We start from the raw sequence: 17,652 nt of genomic DNA on the forward strand, positions 1-17,652 counted from the left end.
GCCCTCTCTCCCCACCCCATTTACTGTTTTTGCCTCTGGGGAAAATATTCTTCTGCTAATAATTCTACACTTGACTGAAAGCCCTGGTTAGTATGCCTGCCCCTCTCTCCACTCCCCAAAATGCCTATAGCCTCTCAGTAGGTTTAACCCCAATATACTACAGTTTCTAAGTTTCCCTACACCTTTCTCTTTCTCTTCCTCTTCTAAGTGCAGGGGCTAGCAATACATCACCCAGGGCTGAATTATGCAGGAATACACCTCAATCTGGGAAGGACAGTTGGTTATAATTTATTAATTTAGAAGTCTATCAATTCCCTTGAAGACAGCTTCTAACATGAGGGTTATTGATTGATTTCAGGGCCAGCATGTTCTGAAAAGAGGAAGGAGGAGGGCAAGAAGAGAGAGCAAGGGCAGAATTCAAACTAGAGCTGCTTTGGGCCCAAAGCAGAAAACTTGCATTATAAAAGTAAAGCAGCTTGGAAATGGCAGAATCCACTAAAGGGATTGGCTTCAAACACCTGTGCAAATGTTCCCAGTGTAAAATAAATGATTTACCCACAATTATGTTGAACACATAGCCAATAAACGAAAAGAATGCAGATTTACATTCAGCATTCTTTCTCCCTCCCCAACAGACGCTTTTCTCCCCTATCACCTTTACCTCACTGATTCCTCAGGCACTGACTCATAGAATTACTGTTGAATTCAATAACAGACATATGATAAAGGTGCCTATATAAATACCTCACTGGCTCCTGGAACACTTGACTAATGGACTTCAGGAACCAAACTATCCTTCCAGTATTCATCCTTCTTTTCTATCTTGTACAACATCTGCCAATCTGCTGAACATGTCAAACTTTCATAAACATCTAATAAGAAATTATATTTATGCACATCCTGCCCACCGGACTTCTGATTATGATTCATCCAAGTAGGGGCTTAAGAAAACCCACTGAGCAGCAGATCTATTCTCTTGCTAGAGGAAGGTGGATATGGCTATTTAAATCGGTAGGGGAGTGCCAGACCTGGGTAGAAGGAAAAAACTGAAGATGGGGCCCAGAGACAGCTGTTTCCAGCTACATATTATAGAAGTACCAAAAGAGGAAAAAGGATGAACTATTTCTACATCCACCTAAACAGAACCTGGTAATTCAGCCACACTTTTCCCCATTTTCTTAGAGAGTTGATTCTGCAACTTTAAATGGAAGGAGATTAGGCTAATAGTCACAATAACAAACTCCTGTACTAGTCAGTCAATAAACATTTATTAAGCACCTGCTATGTGCTTGTGCTAAGTACTGGGGATATAAAGAAAGGCAAATGACAGTTTCTGCTCTCAAAGAAATCAGTCTTATAGGGAAGACAAGATGCAAACAGCTACATATTAACAAGCTATATATAGATAATAAAAAATAATTAACGAAGGGAAGGCACTCGGATTAAGAAAGATCAGGAAAAGCTTCCAGTAGAAGATAGGATTTTGACTTGAGGGAACTTAAAGGAAGCCAGGAGGCAGAGATGAAGACCGAGAACATCTCAGGCATGGGGGAATAGCCAGAGAAAATGCCTGAAGTTGGGAGATGGAATGTTTTGTTTGAGGAAAGCAAGGTGGTCAATTTCATTGAATTTCAGAATATGTGGCATTGGGGAGGGTATAAGGATTCTCAGTGAGGATGGGGCACCTCACAAAGCCAATTAGAATTATAGACTATCCAGGTTGGAAGGATCTTTAGAGATCTTTGTCCAAACCCCCTCATTCTGTAGATGGGGAAACTGAGGCCAGATAAGGAAATGATAGTAGGTTACTGGCAGGGGCCTGTACCAGAATTCAGATGTCCAGAATCTTATCTCTGTAATCTAACTTCTGCTATAATATCTCTCTACTTTACCAGGAGATTTCAGCTTTTAGGACAGAGATTACAGATCCAGGATGAAGAGATAACCTTATATAAAGGAAAGTGTGGGGAGCCAGGAGATCTAATTTCAATTTCTGTGCGTTCTTACATAAGCCCCTTATAAAATCACACAATGATAGATTTTGAGCTGGAAGGCCCTCTGAGGCCATCTAGTCCATTCATTTTATAAATCAAGAAACTGAGGACTGTGGGGGGTCGTTAAAGGGCATGTCTGAGGTCATGTAAGTAGAATGCATCCAAGGCAGGTTTTGAACCTCTTTACACCATGTCACACTGATTTCTCTCGTACCTCATTTTCCATACCTGTAAAGTAAGGATAATGATACCTGTTTTTATCTACTTTAGGGATGTTTTTCAGAGACCATCACAAAAGACTTTCATAGCCAGCTGGCCAAAGTTACAGTGGGCAAGTTATGCCTACAAAGAAAGAGATTATAAGGCCTTGTAGAAAGTAGAAAGAAGCAGGCTAAAAATACGTAGTCTTGGGCAGAGATTCTCTGGGATAATGGAAATACTGAGTCATAAAAGTATGACTGAAGAAATGGCTAGATAAGAACAGGCTGGAGGGATGAAAAATGAAGTGATCCAGAGCAAGGGTTTCTAAATGGGAATAGGCTCCCAAAGGGGGTCTGTTCATTAGACTGTGAACTTCTTGGGAGCAAGGACTGTCTTTTGCCTGTCTTTGTATCCCTAGTACTTAGCACAGTGCCAGGCACATAGTAAATGCTAGTTGATTGACTGATCAACCAGTGGAAGGGGGGAAGATGATTTACATCCTACCCGCCCATGACAGCCAATCATGGGGTCTGTCTCAATCAAAAACAAGTTTACCTTATCTCCTGTCATCCCCTTTCTCACCCTGTCCTCTCCATCTTTTGTGCATACACCCAGAAGATGTAGTGCATGTGCTACTGGGAAAATTCCTCTCTCCCCACTTTGGCCCCAGCATACCCACCCTTTGCTTCCCAGATCACCTCATGGCTACCGCAGATATCCAGTGGAGGGTGAGAAAGAGCTGTGCTTCCTTCTTTTTCATTTGGGTGGGACAGAATAAGCATAGGATGTGTAGGCATGGATGGGTTGCCATAAATTGAAGATCTAATACATTATCTTCTCCTCCACCCCAAACTCAACCCTTTTTCAGTCTTCCTTATTGGTGTCTAGGGCACTGCCATCTCATTTTTGACTCCACACCCTCCTCATCCCACATATCTAATCAGTTGCCAATCCTGTCATTTCCGTCACTACATTTCTCACATCTATACCTTCCTCTGTACTTATACAAACATAACCATAGTTCAGGCCCTCATTATGTCTTGCTGGGCTACTGAAACAGCTACCTAATTGGTCTTTCTGCTTCAAGTCTCCCCCTCTTCCAATTTCTTCTCTATACCACTGGCAAAATGATCTTCCTAAAACACAAGTGTGACCATATTATTGCCCAGTGGCTTCATATTGGCTCTAAGATGAAATATTATTTTACCTTTAACCTTTTTATTTCCTTTTTTGTATGTTTTACAATGTACATGTTTATAAATAAATATACCTACACTGGGAGTATGTTTTAATTGAAAGGGATGCCTGACCAGAAAGTTGAGATAATTGAAATAGGTAACAAGATCAACAGCTGGAAAAGACCTTAGAAATTATTACCTAGCCTAACTCTTTCATTTTATGGATAAGGAAACTGAGGCCCAGACAAGGTAAGTAAACTTGCCCAAGGAGCAGAACACAGATCTTCTGGACCTATGTTCTATGCTCTTCTTACTACCTCACAGCTTACATAATGTCAGTTAATACTTCTGTTTCCCAATCCAATGCTCTTTCTACTACCCCATACATGTAAGTATTTACATGTAAGGAATTATTAAGAAGGAAGGATGTATGATCACAGGGCCTGTTTGGGGCTCTAAGAGGATGCTTAAGTATCCTAATACTTCTGAAAAAGGGATAAAATAGGGACCAATCCAGTAAATGTGGCATCTTTGAGCCTCAACATATATGAAAATAGAACAAACTCTTTAGGGATAAGGAAAACTTCCCAGATTTCCTGACTACTTAAACACTTAGAGTTCTAAAAGCCTCCAATCCTATATCAGAGTTCAATCCTGACATGCTTCATACCATGTTCTGCCATGACTGGTCCCAAGTCTCTCACCTGTAACTGACATGTAGCCAGAGCCAGCAAGCCCTTCCCCAAGAGTCTTCCTGAGAATAAGGAGGGATGAAGGTTATGCAGGATGAATATATTGCTTAATAAAATTGTGGTGGTGTCATAATTGAACAAGCTGGTAAAGGCAAGTGATCTTTCTCCTATATTTATTGGTTTGCTTCCCCAGGGGACAAGGAATAATGTAGTGTCGTGCATTAAAAATTATATCACTGTTCTGAGCTAGGAGGCCTTCCAAAAAACTGTTACAGTCAATAAAAGATCATAGGAGGATAAAATAAAACATATTTGTAATGGAGAAATCAATAGATAATTTGCTGCAACAGTTTCAATTAGGGAGGCCAGCTACTCCCACCACAATCTGCCTAGTTACCCCCGGATATGAAGATAACCAGTCTTCTCAAAAGTTTAAATGAGTTTGGGCTGCACTAAAACCTCAGCTTGGGCCACTAAAGCTGTGAAGCCCAGGGCTAAATACATCATATCCTGCCTATAAGACCACAGCATAACCCAACTTGCTTTTTTTCTTTCTTTTATTCTCTATCAATTGGGGGCTGCCCAAAGCTAGGTATTATAACATCAAGATCACATCCAAGGTCATTGCTGGAATGCAAGCGGTTGGTGGGTGGAAAATAGAGAGAACGGCTCAGCAATTCCCTCTTATCATTTGCATTCTCCCCCATCACAATTAGGCAATTGGGAAGGGAATTAGATTAGGGTTAAATTCCCATAAAGAGAGTCAATGGGGTATAGAGTGGTGCTATGGAAAAACCACTAGCCTTGGTAGGAGAACTGGTTTCAAATTCCAGCCCCAACACTTAATACTGTAAAATGGGTCTAAGAACTTATGTACTAGTAGTCTTCACAAACTGACACAAAATACATTAAAACACTGTAGAAATGGGAGTTACTGAAACTAAATGTTTTAAACTGGCCTTATCATTAGAATAAGTATGTAGCTTTCCAAAGGGGACTAATTTCCAGGAGACAAACCTCGTTAGGCTATATAAATTCTGGTCTTTTAAATATAAATTAATTCAGATCTTTTAGTCACAGAATTATGTAATGGAGAGAGCACCAGTTTCAGAGCCAGGGGATTTGGGTTGAAATTTGGGCTCTGCTACTCATTACTTGTGCAACCCTGGTCATGTTACTTTCCCTTTTTTTGGGGAAGTTCTTCATTTGTAAAATGCATGGATGGGTGAACCAACCTATATCTAAGGCCTGTCTAGCTCTATATTTGTGGTACTATAATTTTAATTTTACAGGTATTAAAAGTAAAATTGTGATCACCTAAGACAGAACATTCTTCTTGGGTGGCATAGGCAACTGGGAAAACAAATTATGAAAATCAAGACCTAGGGTCCTTGTTTCATAATTTGATGCAGTCTTTCCAACCAGCCCCACAAAGTCAGGAAGGAGCTATAATGTAGTAGAACATGGGACTGGGAGTCAGAAGAGTTTATTCCAAGTCCTAGCTATGCCACTTAGTGGCTGTGTGATTGAACTCTCTAAGCCTCAGTACAGTCATCTGTAAAATGGGGATAAAACTTTCCCTACCTACTTCATAGGGAACTAATAAGACCAAACCAGGCAGCATAGCATAATGGAAAGCATGCTATATTTGGAGTTAGGAGGGTATGGATTTCAATCTTCTCTGACACTTAATAAGTATGACTCATTTAACCTCTCTGAGCCTCAGTTTCCTCATCTGTAAAATGGAGACAATAATTACACAGGAATACCTTGAGGATATGGGGGAGATGGGTGGTGTAGTGGAGACAGTGCCAGGCCTGAAGTCAAAAAGGCTTATCTTCCTGAGTTCAAATTTAGCTTCAGACATTTACTAGCTGTATGATCCTGGGCAGGTCACTTAACTCTGTTTGACTCTGTTTCCTCATCTGTAAAATGAGCTGGAGAAGGAAATGGGAAACCACTCCAGTATCTTTGCAAAAAACAAACAAAAAAATCCAGATGGGGTCATGAACAGGTGGACACAACTGAATAACAAAGAGGATTGAATGAAGTCATGTACATAAAGTTGGTTTTTTTTCCCCAAACTTCACCCTTTTATAATCAGAGCTGGGCCTGAGGATGGTGCTTTTTAAAAATTGGGGCAGGGAGGAAGGGCAGGCCTTGGAGAGAGAAGATTTCCTATGAATGAAGGGATGATGACATCTAAAAGGCACTGTAAACTAGTGGGCACAACAAAGGTTGCAATAGCAAGGTCACGCACCTTGATTCAGAATTGCATTTCTGCCCAAACTGGATAGCTCTTCCTGGGGCTCCAGTGTCTATGTAGCATCTCCATCTCTAGATAGCACTGAGTTTTGTGGCTGCATGTTACCACTGACTGTGTAGAGGGGAAAGTCAGAGTAAGAGCCACTCTGAGAGGACAGATGCCCTGTAACGTGTGTGTGTGTGTGTGTGTGTGTGTGTATGTGTGTGTGTGTGTGTGTGTGTGTCTGTGTTCTATGTAGGGGAGTCCCTGCTTTTCACTGCACTGCATGGAAATTGAGCATGTCATTGAAGCTGATCCTCAAGAAACGAAGGAAGCAGCAGGGGAATGGAAAGAATGGAAGAAAGCAGAAGGAACGGAGGGTCTGACAAGCAGGGATTCTGGGACTATGTTGTTATCAAAGTCAGAGCCCATTTTTTTTAGAGGGATGGTTCTCTTGGGTTGGGGATATCGCAAATTATGACTGCAGCACCTGTGAGAATCAATTAAATAAATGAAAAAATGTTTGTTAAATGTTTACTATGTGCCAGGCACTGAATGAGCTCCAAATGCTCTCCATGAAAAGCTAATGTTTGTGTCATAGTGAAAACAGTACTGGTTTTAAAGTCTAAAGGTTCCTATCTGGGCTCTGCTACTTATAGTTGTGTGACCTTGGACAAGTCACATAACTTTCCTCAGTCTCATTTTCTACTCTATAAAACATGAGGTTGAACTGGATGATTTCTAAGGCCCGTTTCATCTCTAAATTCACTGTCAGGGAGAACAAGGCTTATTTGAGCCACAGCTTACTATGATGAGATTTTGCCACCCTTTTGTTCTCCTTTCACTTATAAGTCAGAGAAAATATTTAAAATGATGATTTAACTGCAAATTAACTTTGTACCAATTTGAGAATGCTTCCTGAGTTGAAACATGACAAGACAAGATGCTTGTCTTAAACAGCTTCCAAATTGAATTTTTAAAGAAAAACACTGCATTGGCTTAAAAAAATAATAAATACAGCTTCTCTATCACGCATAATCCATGGGACCTGTGGATGAGCTGCCTGGATTGAAGTGGTGCCTGCTTATCTGTGATTCTAATCTAGCTCTTTCACAGAAGCCTGGCTGTGAGGGATAGAGCACTCCTCGGGGGGAGTTGGTTCCCATCGAGAAAACAGTCAGCCGATAGCAGAAAGGAATCTCATTTTGGTTCCGCTGTATCTCCTTCTTCTCACGAGGCTAACGCTTTCCATCTTCATGTCACTGGAAATGTTACCTATTGATTAGCCTGACAGCAGCAGACAGCACTAGCAGTGCCTTGAAGCTCAGACAAACCCCATTATTGGGGTGGATATAATTGCCACCATCTTATTTTCACTTGGCTTTTAATTTGAATTGTTTCTCCCTGAAAAAGCAAGAATTAATAGATACAACTATGAAGGAAAAAATAATAAATACCACTGATGCTACTGGGGCGTATAGAACCCTAAAGGTTTTATAATGTCTGAGATTTAGGGGTGGGGATCAAAGTGGAGGCAGAGTCCAACTGAAGACCAATAGCTTTCAGAGTGACGAAAACTGGAGTTTTATTTCTAGGAAAATTGAGCCCTGTTTGACTCTGAACATTTTCATATTCCTAAAGCCATAATCTCTTTCCCCACCTCAGCAATACCTTTAAGGTTAACTCCACCTTTAAGGTTAACTCTTTCCTCAAACCTAAATGAGAAAAAGAAACTGAAAGTCATTTTGTAATGGAAATGCTTTCCTGTATACCCATATACACTCATATATGTACACATATACACATACAAGCATGTATGTGTATAAACATATATATAGATATACATATATTCATGGGAATGTATGTGTATGTATTTACAGACATACATATTCCATTCTGCATGCTAAATATTCACCTCTGTCAGGAAGCAGATAAAGTGTTTCATCATTGATACTTTGGAATCACAGATGGTCATTGTATCATAGTTCTCATAGTTTACAAAGTTGTTATTATCATATAAATTGTCCTCCAGGTTTTGTTCTTTTCATTCTTCATCAGTTTATAAAAGCTTTTAAAATCATTTATTTTTACAATATTGCTCTCATGGCATAAATTTTTCTTCTAGTTTGAAATCATATCTTTTCTTATTTCTCACAGTATAATAGTGCTTCATCATGATCATTATGCCACAAGTTATTCAGTCATTCCTCAACTGATGGGCATCCTTTTAGTTTCCAGAGAAATTCCATTTAAAATTGCTATAGGATAAATAAAATAACTAGAAGTCTACCTACCAAGATATACATGAGAATTCTATAAATATAACTTACAAATCACTATTTACAGAAAGAATGACAAACCTAAAAAAATTGGAAACATTAATTGCTTATGGGTAGGATGAACTAATACAATAAAAAAGACAATTCTGCCTAAATTATAATACTTATTCAATGCTATACCAATTAAACTGTCAAAGGATTATTTTATATAAAACTAGAGAATACTATAAATTATTTTTGTAAAACTAGAAAAAATAATAAAATTCATATGGGGACAAAAAGATCAAGAATCTCTGGTGGAATAAAGAAAACAAGTGAGAATAAAGGGGGTCTAGCAGTGCCAGATCTCAAACAATACTACATAGCATAATTCCTAAAACAATTTACTATTGGTTAAATATTAGAGAGATTGATCACTGGAACAGATTTGCTACACAACATACAGGAGCAAATGTATCTACTACTCTAGTGTTTGGCAAATGCGAAGATCCCAGCTATGGACACAGGTCCACTTATTTAACTTTGATTTATTTAAAAGTAGGTCCCTTGTTATACCAAGAAGCATTTCTTCAGGTTGATTTTGTTATATATGAAGAGAAAGGGGGAGAGAAAGATCCTTTACAGGTTTTAAATAGACATGCAAGGTCAAATTCTATATGTATTTCATTAAGTGATATACAGTTAATTAACAAACATTTATTAAACACCCACCATTCAATTCAATTTAACAAGCATTGATTAGTCATCCACTATGTATAAAGTAGTTAGTGGGGATATAAGAGAGAAAAAATAGTCCCTGCCCTCAAGAAGCTTATATTTAATCCACTGAAATACCCACTGAAATCTCACCCATCTTTAAAAACCATCACTTGATCTGATCCTCTCGGCTAGCTATCATCTTATATCTCTTCTTTTCTTGGCTAACCTCCTCAAGAAAGTCATTTACACTGGGTGCCTCCACTTCCTTTGTTCTGCCTCTCTTCTAAATCTTCTGCAATCTGGCTTCCAATTTCATTGTTCAATAGAAAATGCTCTTTCCAAAGTTACCAATGTTCTCTTAAGGGTCTTTTCTTAATTTCCATCCTTCTTGACCTCTCTTCAAGCCTTGATATTGTTGATCACCCTCTCTTCCTGCACACTCTCTCCTCTCTTGGGTTTCTTGATACTGTTCTACACTGGTTCTCCTCCTATTTGTATGACCACTCCTTCTCTTCTTTGTTGGATTTTCATCCAGGTCATACCTATTAACCGTGGGTACACACGACAGTTTGTCTCGGGCCTCTTCTCTTCTCCATTTGTGCTAACTCATTAGTTCTCATGGGTTTGTCTATTATCTCTAGGCAGATGACTCCCAGATTCACATATACAGCCCTAGTTTCTCTCTTGAACTAAAAAGTCCTATGTCACTAACTGCCTTTGGACACCTCAAATTGAATGTCCTATGGGCATATCATACACAAAGGAATGTATGTGTAACGGTAGGATTTCTGGTACTGTGACATACAATGAAGGAGATATTTTGGTTTGGGGGGCTTTGAGGAACCACTCAAACTATACCACATAGATAGTCTCATACTCTACCAAGGATGATGACCAATCCTAGATATAAGAGAACAAATAATTGTGAATCCTGGGTGATACATTCATCTGAAGCTAGGAGTCTCTCCCGTTCCCTTTCCCCACCTTTAATCTCTCTTTAAAAAAAGCTTAAATAGTAATTTAATTCCCTTTGATCAATTTGCTTCGTATACAAAAGATTTTCAACAAACACTGGTGTTGACTATATAAATAGTCAGAGAGCCCAGTGCTCTATCCATTGCATCACCTAAGGAATCATGGGATAGAATCTTAGAATATGAGATTCAAGAAATGCCTGCCAAATAATTCTGTTATCAATCCTTTCCTTCCTCACCCTCTCATATGTGTTTAAACACACGCATACAAATACACAAACAGATATATATATATATACACATATATGTATACACACAAATCTACACATATATACAACCTGTATAAACACATACATATTGGAAGGTGCTGAAAGAAAAAAAGATTGCTAGCAGAATTTTTTGGCAGGCATTTTTTGAGTTTTCTTTCATTTCTAGGGCTCTACTATATAATTCTATCCCGTGATCCCTAGGCAGCTAGGTGGCACAGTGGATAGGCCTAAAAGTAGATAGGACTCAGGAAGACCCGAGATCAAATCCAGCTTTAGAAACTTACTAGCTATGTGACCTTGGTCAAGTCACTTAACTTCTGTTTGCCTCATTTTCCTAAACTGTAAAACAGGGATAATAATAGCATTTATTTTCCAGGGTTGTTGTGAGGATCAAATGAAATAATTTTTGTAAAACACTTAGCATGGTGCCTGGCACATGATAGGCACTATATAAATGCTAGTGGTGATGATAATGATGATGATTCTAAGACTCTATGAATCTACTGGGTCATTCAGTTCTAAGATTTTACACTGTTAATGTCAGTCTCTTATCATACTGAGTTCACATAATGTGCACTGCTGGTTCTCAGCTTTAAAAAAGGCAGTTGTTTCCCTAAAGTCTTTCTAAAATGTTTTCCCCCACCCCCGTTTCCCATTTAAAATCAGAGGCATATTTTATTGGCCTCTTTCTCCTTTTCACTTCCACTTTTGGTATGTGAAGGTCATTCTTTTCGAACAGTAGCAGGTCTTTGTTCGCAATGGCATAAATAATTCTTTTCAGTTGCAGTGCCCAGTACATGGAGGGCATACACCCCTGGATCACAGCCACCTATTCAAACTTTCCCTGTGCTCTTGATAGTCCGTGGAAACATCTGTAGGACTCTTATCTGGGAAATGATTCACCAAGTGTCCTACCAATGTAGCTAAGCCCTGACTGTGCAGAATAATAACCACAGAGGCAGATGGCTAGGCTGGCCCCACTTATCAGCCTGTATGGTGAAGGCCAGAATGGCAATGGAGAAGACTTAGATTCCCAGTCCCCCTGCACCCATTTTTTAAGAGGAGGTGATAGGGAAGGTAGTGGTAATGACAGAGTATGTCCCTTCCTAATACTATGTAATGCAGTGACTTTGGGAAAGGGTGGAATGGATAAATTATTAGGCTGACAGATAATTTAAATGGGGGCTATTTCCCAGGAGACCTCTAATAGTTTTCTTAAGAGAAAGTTCTACACAAACAATGGTAATTGGAGATTGCTGGAGTCAGCTTGTATTGGCTCAAGAGCTGATTGTTAAATTTTTAGTATGAATGTTTACATCTTGGAAACCAGTAAATACTACAAATCAGAGCTTGATTGATTATTTTGTTGATTATCTAAACTTGAGAAAGCAATGGAGAAAATGTTAAAAATGCAGATTACACTTAAAAGTTTAGTGTGTGTGTGTGTGTGTGTGTGTGTGTGTGTGTGTGTGTTTCCTTTGAGAGCTGGTTTTTAACCAGATCACCCATGGTGATGAGCTAGATTTTGCAGTCAGAGTTCTTGGGTACAAATCATAGTTCTGCTGCCTGTGACCTATATGGTCTTAGGTAGGTCACTTCTCCTCCTTCAATTTTCTCATCTGTGAGAAGTAAGAGAGATGACTTTTGGGGTTAGGGTGCCCTCCTCATGGTGTGGAAATGATACCATAATCCCATCTCCTACTTGGTCTACATAAACCTGTTATACTTTGCTCCTAAGGCTGACATATGCCATATTAATGAGCATCAGGAGACTTAAAAAGTACAGGAATAGTTCCATGGGGACTTTTCACTTTTCTATTCCATTTGATAGCTGATGTCAGCCTACCAGGGCTCAGAGGAACCATACAAATAATTTATTCCAACCCTATCAGTTTATGGATGGGTAAACTGAGGTCCAGAGGGGAAAAGTATACATGGAACTCAATCTCCTGCCTCCCAGTTTTTGTACGTGTTATGTCCCATTCCTATAATGCTCTCTCTCCTCTCTTCTACCTCATAAAATCCTGAGATTTCTTCAAAGCACAGATCAAGGGCCACCTCCTACATGAGGCTTTTCTGATGTCCCAATTCTTTTTTTTTTCTTTTTTGGTCAGGCAATTGGGGTTAGGTGACTTGCCCAGGGTCACACAGCTAGGAAGTGTCAAGTGTTGGAGGCTGGATTTGAACTCAGGTCCTCCTGACTGCAAGGCCAGAGTTCTATTCACTGTGCCACCTAGCTGCCCCTGATGTCTCAATTCTTAGTGCTTTGTACATCTTGAAAAAACTTTGTATATGCTTTGTATTTATTTAACTGTGTATGTATTGTCTTCCCTCTCCCCAAGTAGAATGTAAGCTCCTTGAGGACAGGGAGTATTTAATTTTTGTCTTTGTATCGCCAGCGCTTTGTACAGAGTAGGTGCTTAAGATATGTTCATCAATTTATATTGTATTACTCAAGGTCACAGAGAGTTAGGGCCAGAGTCAGGATTGAAATGTAGGTCTCTGAACAACCAGTCCAGTTCTACAACATTATATGAGATTGAACAGCAGGAGCAGTTTGGGGACATTTGGAAGAGTGGCTATGAAAGACAGGGAGAAGAGCAAAGACCCACCTTTACAACAGTGACCATTCCTTCATTGGTAACAGGATCTGTTCTGATGCTAAAATGTCCAGATGGGTCTCCACTGATGATACGGTAGACAGCATTCCAGTTGGGAGAATGAGGCTGGTCTCGGTCCATCACAGTGAGGTTGGCTACCACCACTTCCACTCGGTTTTCTGGGACCTCACCAGCATACTGCAAGATAGAGAAAGGGATAGTTATTTGTCAGTCTCTAGGGTTTGGACAGTCCAACTTATCAGATGTCAGGGGTAACATTGTCAATAGGAGCATGACTCTATTGGGGTAAAACCATGAAGTTTACAAAGTTTGTCTTATTTCTCTCCACTTAGAGCTGTCCCTACAGTACAGATGGTGAATCAGAGTGGCTGGTTAGTGACTCAGGTAAGACAGCTGGACCTCAGATTCATATATAATTAGCCCACAACTTTCTACCATCTCCATTACCAAAACAATCTCCCTGCCACACTGTCCTTTGGTAACTTTCCCCCCTTTAAGTCTACTTTTGAGGTTGACTTTCACTAGATTTGTCCAGAAGAGATCTTAGAGATAACCAAGTCTAATCACTTATTTTATTTTTAATTTTTTTAATGCTTTTGTCTCTACATCATGGTCAATTCTCACCCTCTTCACTCATGACTAAAAAAATCCCAACCCAATGATAATTAAGCAAAACACCTGATACAGTGACTGTATGTAACAATGTAGATAATATTCTGCCCTGGTAGCCTTTTACCTTTTTGCTATGAGAGAGGGGGCATGATTAATTATTTGTTCTTTTATACCTTCATGGAGAACTCACTTTCCAGATGATGAAATCCAGGAAGGTGAAATGGCTAGCCTTAGGCCATCCAGGCAGTAAGCAATAGAGCTGAGGTTTGAACCCAGGTCCCCTGATTCCTAGGCCAGCATGGCTGCTACTGTACCATTGGAACCCTTTCTTAGGGAACTTGCTGAGATATCCTGGGAAAGAATCTCTATTTAAGCCATTTGTTAGTCTATTTATCTGCTCCCCCCTTTTTACAAAGTTAATATACTACATGAACCCATTTTCCTTCTCTCTATCACAATTCTCACTACTTTCTTATCTTTGTCTCCCAGGGTAAAAACTGATAAAGTAGAGTCAGAAAACTAGGAGAAGCAGATCTATTTTATTCCAGGCTCTAGGAAGTATGCTGTTTAAATTATGCCAGACAGAATTCGAGTGAGGGGAGCAAAGGAGATTGGGAGTTTAGGGACAGGGAGAAAGAAGCTATACTATTTTCATTTTTAGTTATTAACTTATTCTAAGTTTTCCTAATGCTTTTTGTATCTACATTGCAGTCATTTCCAGATATACCCCCTTCCTAACCTCTAACCCATGTGCCTTTCCTTATAACAAAGAAAAACCAATAAATAGAACAACCATGTCTGACAGTGTATGAAAGATTCCACACAGTGTCACCCACCTTTCCAACAAAAGCAGTGTGTGGCATTTTCTTTTCTTTCCCCCAGGGCCAAGACTGTTATAATAATTATATATCATCTGTCTTCATTTTATTGTTATTTTCATCTATATTACTTTAGCATTATGTATAATGTATTGTTTTCTTGCTTCTGTTTACTTCATGGCATCAGTTCATACAAGTCTTCCTACGCTACTCCAAATTTGCCATATTTGTTGTTCCTTACGGTACAAGAATCTTTCATTACATTTGCTTATCCAGATTTGTTCAGCCATGTCCCAACAGATGGACACAGTTATGTCCTACACATTTGGGAGCCTTCTAGTGCCCTTGTTTCTTGGTACCCATCTCCTGCCCCATTCACCAAAGATCCTTATGGAAGCACCTTCCAGTTTGCTCCTGATGCCTGAAGAACATCATTTATTTCCTGGGTACTGATTTAATTTCAGTTATTAAAACTTCCATCTAAGGTATAGAAGGAATTGAAGAAGCCCTGAGTTGACATAACTTGCCTTTAACATTCATATATGCAGTTGTGTGTTGATTACAAAGGATTATAATATTGCTTTACATTCTTTCTCACTGTTCTCAAGGCTCCCTTTGAAGTGCCTATTCTTGATCCTGTCACCTTTCATGTGACAATTTTTTTTTGTTTGCACATATAGACTTTGCAACCAAAATATATTATTTCTCATCCTACAACAAACTATTTGACTTGCTCCATGCCAAACTAGAGCCCGTGTGGTTGCTTCCTTCAAGGACCACTTGCCTTCCTTCTCCACAAACATAATTTGTTTCAAATCTGTGATTAGCAAAACCCCATCATGTTTTCCTCTGTCAATCCAGCCTGTTGAGTGTAGGAGAACAGTGGGTTTCCATTTACTTATCCTCTGGACTGGCAGTGGTTTTCCTGCCTTTTTATTTTCTGCTGTATTATAAGTTCTTTATCTATGCCTAGGCCCAACTTGAACTTTCAGCTACAGAAAAGAGTCAAAAGATTTTTAAAAAGCCATTAGATTGTGCCATGTGCACAGTTTGATTATTGATCCCTTCTGTTGTCTCCCCTAGTGAAGTCAGAGAGATTACTTAAGCAGGATTTTCTCCCAGTGAATTTGTGTGGGTTCTTTCCCATTGGGTTAGTTGAATGTGGTCTGGCAAGCTGGCAATGACATGTTGATGGGCACTGGGACCTTCTCCAGTGGCGTGGCTCACTTACTTGGAGCTGAAATATCATATATTCTGGAACCTTGGCTGAAGTGAGAACGTTAAACTCAGGGACATATTCCAGATCATTGCTATGGCCTTGAATTTCTGCCTTGAGCCTTTTAAAAATTTAAAGTAAATCATATCTGGTCCTAGAGAATGTCAGTCTGGAGTCATTCAAACTTATTTCATATGACTGCCTCCCTGGTCCTGACATACTTTAGAATTAGGGACAGGGAGCCAATGTTATGCACTTCATTGTCCTTCCCCAAACAGCAATTACTGTGAATATATAGCAAAGCCAGCCATCTTTTCTTTGCTTAGATATTTGTTCATAACTACCCATATCTGTAGCCAGGGTGCTGGTCATTAGTGACCTTCTGCTGATGGTAGAACACTACCTTGTATAAGATTTTTGTAAGACTGGTTTTTTAGTGAAGCATTTGTTTTGGCTCATCTAATTTTTATTTACCTTCATTTTTAATAGCAGCATTATGCAGTTTCTCATATTCTGAGCCTCATTTCTAATATTGCTCTTCAACCATTTCGCAGAATATTGTTCCATTTGTATTTGCATTACAAGATAAATAATTGCACTGCCGATTTACCATTAGTATGGAAAACTATTCTATTTATCTTAACTGATGTAGTTTCCTTTCCCTGCCCCCCTCCTTTCCTTGCATCCTTTTCCTCTTTCATTCCTCCAGAGTTGGGCTGTCTGAAGTCATAAATTGTTCTTATGATAAGTAATTTGTTTTGATTTCCAGGTTGCATTCAATTTAATTACACTGGAGTTATGTAACCCTAGAGCCCTCCACTTATTTATTATTGTCTTGGTCATCACTTCCCATCAGATACAGAGAAACATTTGGATGTGCATGGGAGGTAGGGAAGGGAAAGCAACAGGCATTATTGAATTCCCAAAGAACTAGAGGTGAGAAGCTGGTTCCAAATTACTGAGTTCCACTATTATTTCATATGAACACATTCCAGACAGACAGACAACCTGTCCCATTAAATTAAAAACTCAGCAAAGTGGAGGAAGCAAATTGATGCTTTATACTTGCTTTACTTATTTTATACTCTTTTCTTTCCAGTTTCTGTTCTGGATCTTGTCCTACCACTGAAGTCTAAGGTATCAGCACCATGGACAGAACCACCAGAGAAGAAGGGTATTTCACAGTTGTGCTGTATTGTGCTGCAAGTATGGGCACACAGGATGACTTGTATATAGTAGGGGATTTGAAGAGGAGGAAGAGCTGGAGTCTACCACTAGTAGTTAACAGACTGGTTGCTGTTGTAGAGCCTTCTGGCAGATCAGGTTGCTTGTGGAGAGTAACTCAGACTCAGGTGAGCTGTCAGGGTTTGGGAAGGTTGTAGCTGAATTGTTTGGAATCCCAGGAAGCATTCTTAGTGGTAGCCATTTCTCTATACCAGCTCTTCTTGGGATGAATGTACACATACATATAGGCATATATACATACCTATACATGTATATATATGTATATCAGAAGTACATGGTACAGAACATGCAGGGCTAGTCTTGTCAGAAAGATCTGGGTTTAAGTCTTTAAGTGTGTCTTTGACACACATTGTCTACAACTCTGGGCAAGTCATTAAATCTCTCAGGCAACTCCCTATGAATCTAAAATATAGGCAAATTTCTGGTATGTAGCAAAGGGAGTTTCCACACTAGAAGCTCCCCTACACTTATGAAAATGCAAGGCTACCTCTACACTGACCCTACTCCAAATTCACCCACATAAATTTGTATGTATATGTCTATATTTATATCTACATCCATTTTTTGTCCTAAAACACAATATTCCTTCCTAGTAGTGTAAAAAGGTAT

At 39.3% G+C, this 17,652-nt stretch overlaps 1 protein-coding gene across 1 annotated transcript in view; it reads right to left on the bottom strand.

Moving 5' to 3' along the window:
- Positions 1–17,652, bottom strand: part of CDH4 (cadherin 4) — a 1,142,022-nt gene that overhangs the window by 39,997 nt on the left and 1,084,373 nt on the right. The window contains exon 10 of the mRNA XM_027850675.1: positions 13,144–13,329. Coding sequence (XP_027706476.1) covers positions 13,144–13,329 — 186 coding nt within the window. The remainder of the gene's footprint in view (positions 1–13,143; positions 13,330–17,652) is intronic.

This window comes from Vombatus ursinus, unplaced genomic scaffold (genome assembly GCF_900497805.2).
Source record: "Vombatus ursinus unplaced genomic scaffold, bare-nosed wombat genome assembly UNPS02000580.1, whole genome shotgun sequence".
NCBI classification, from domain to species: domain Eukaryota; kingdom Metazoa; phylum Chordata; class Mammalia; order Diprotodontia; family Vombatidae; genus Vombatus; species Vombatus ursinus.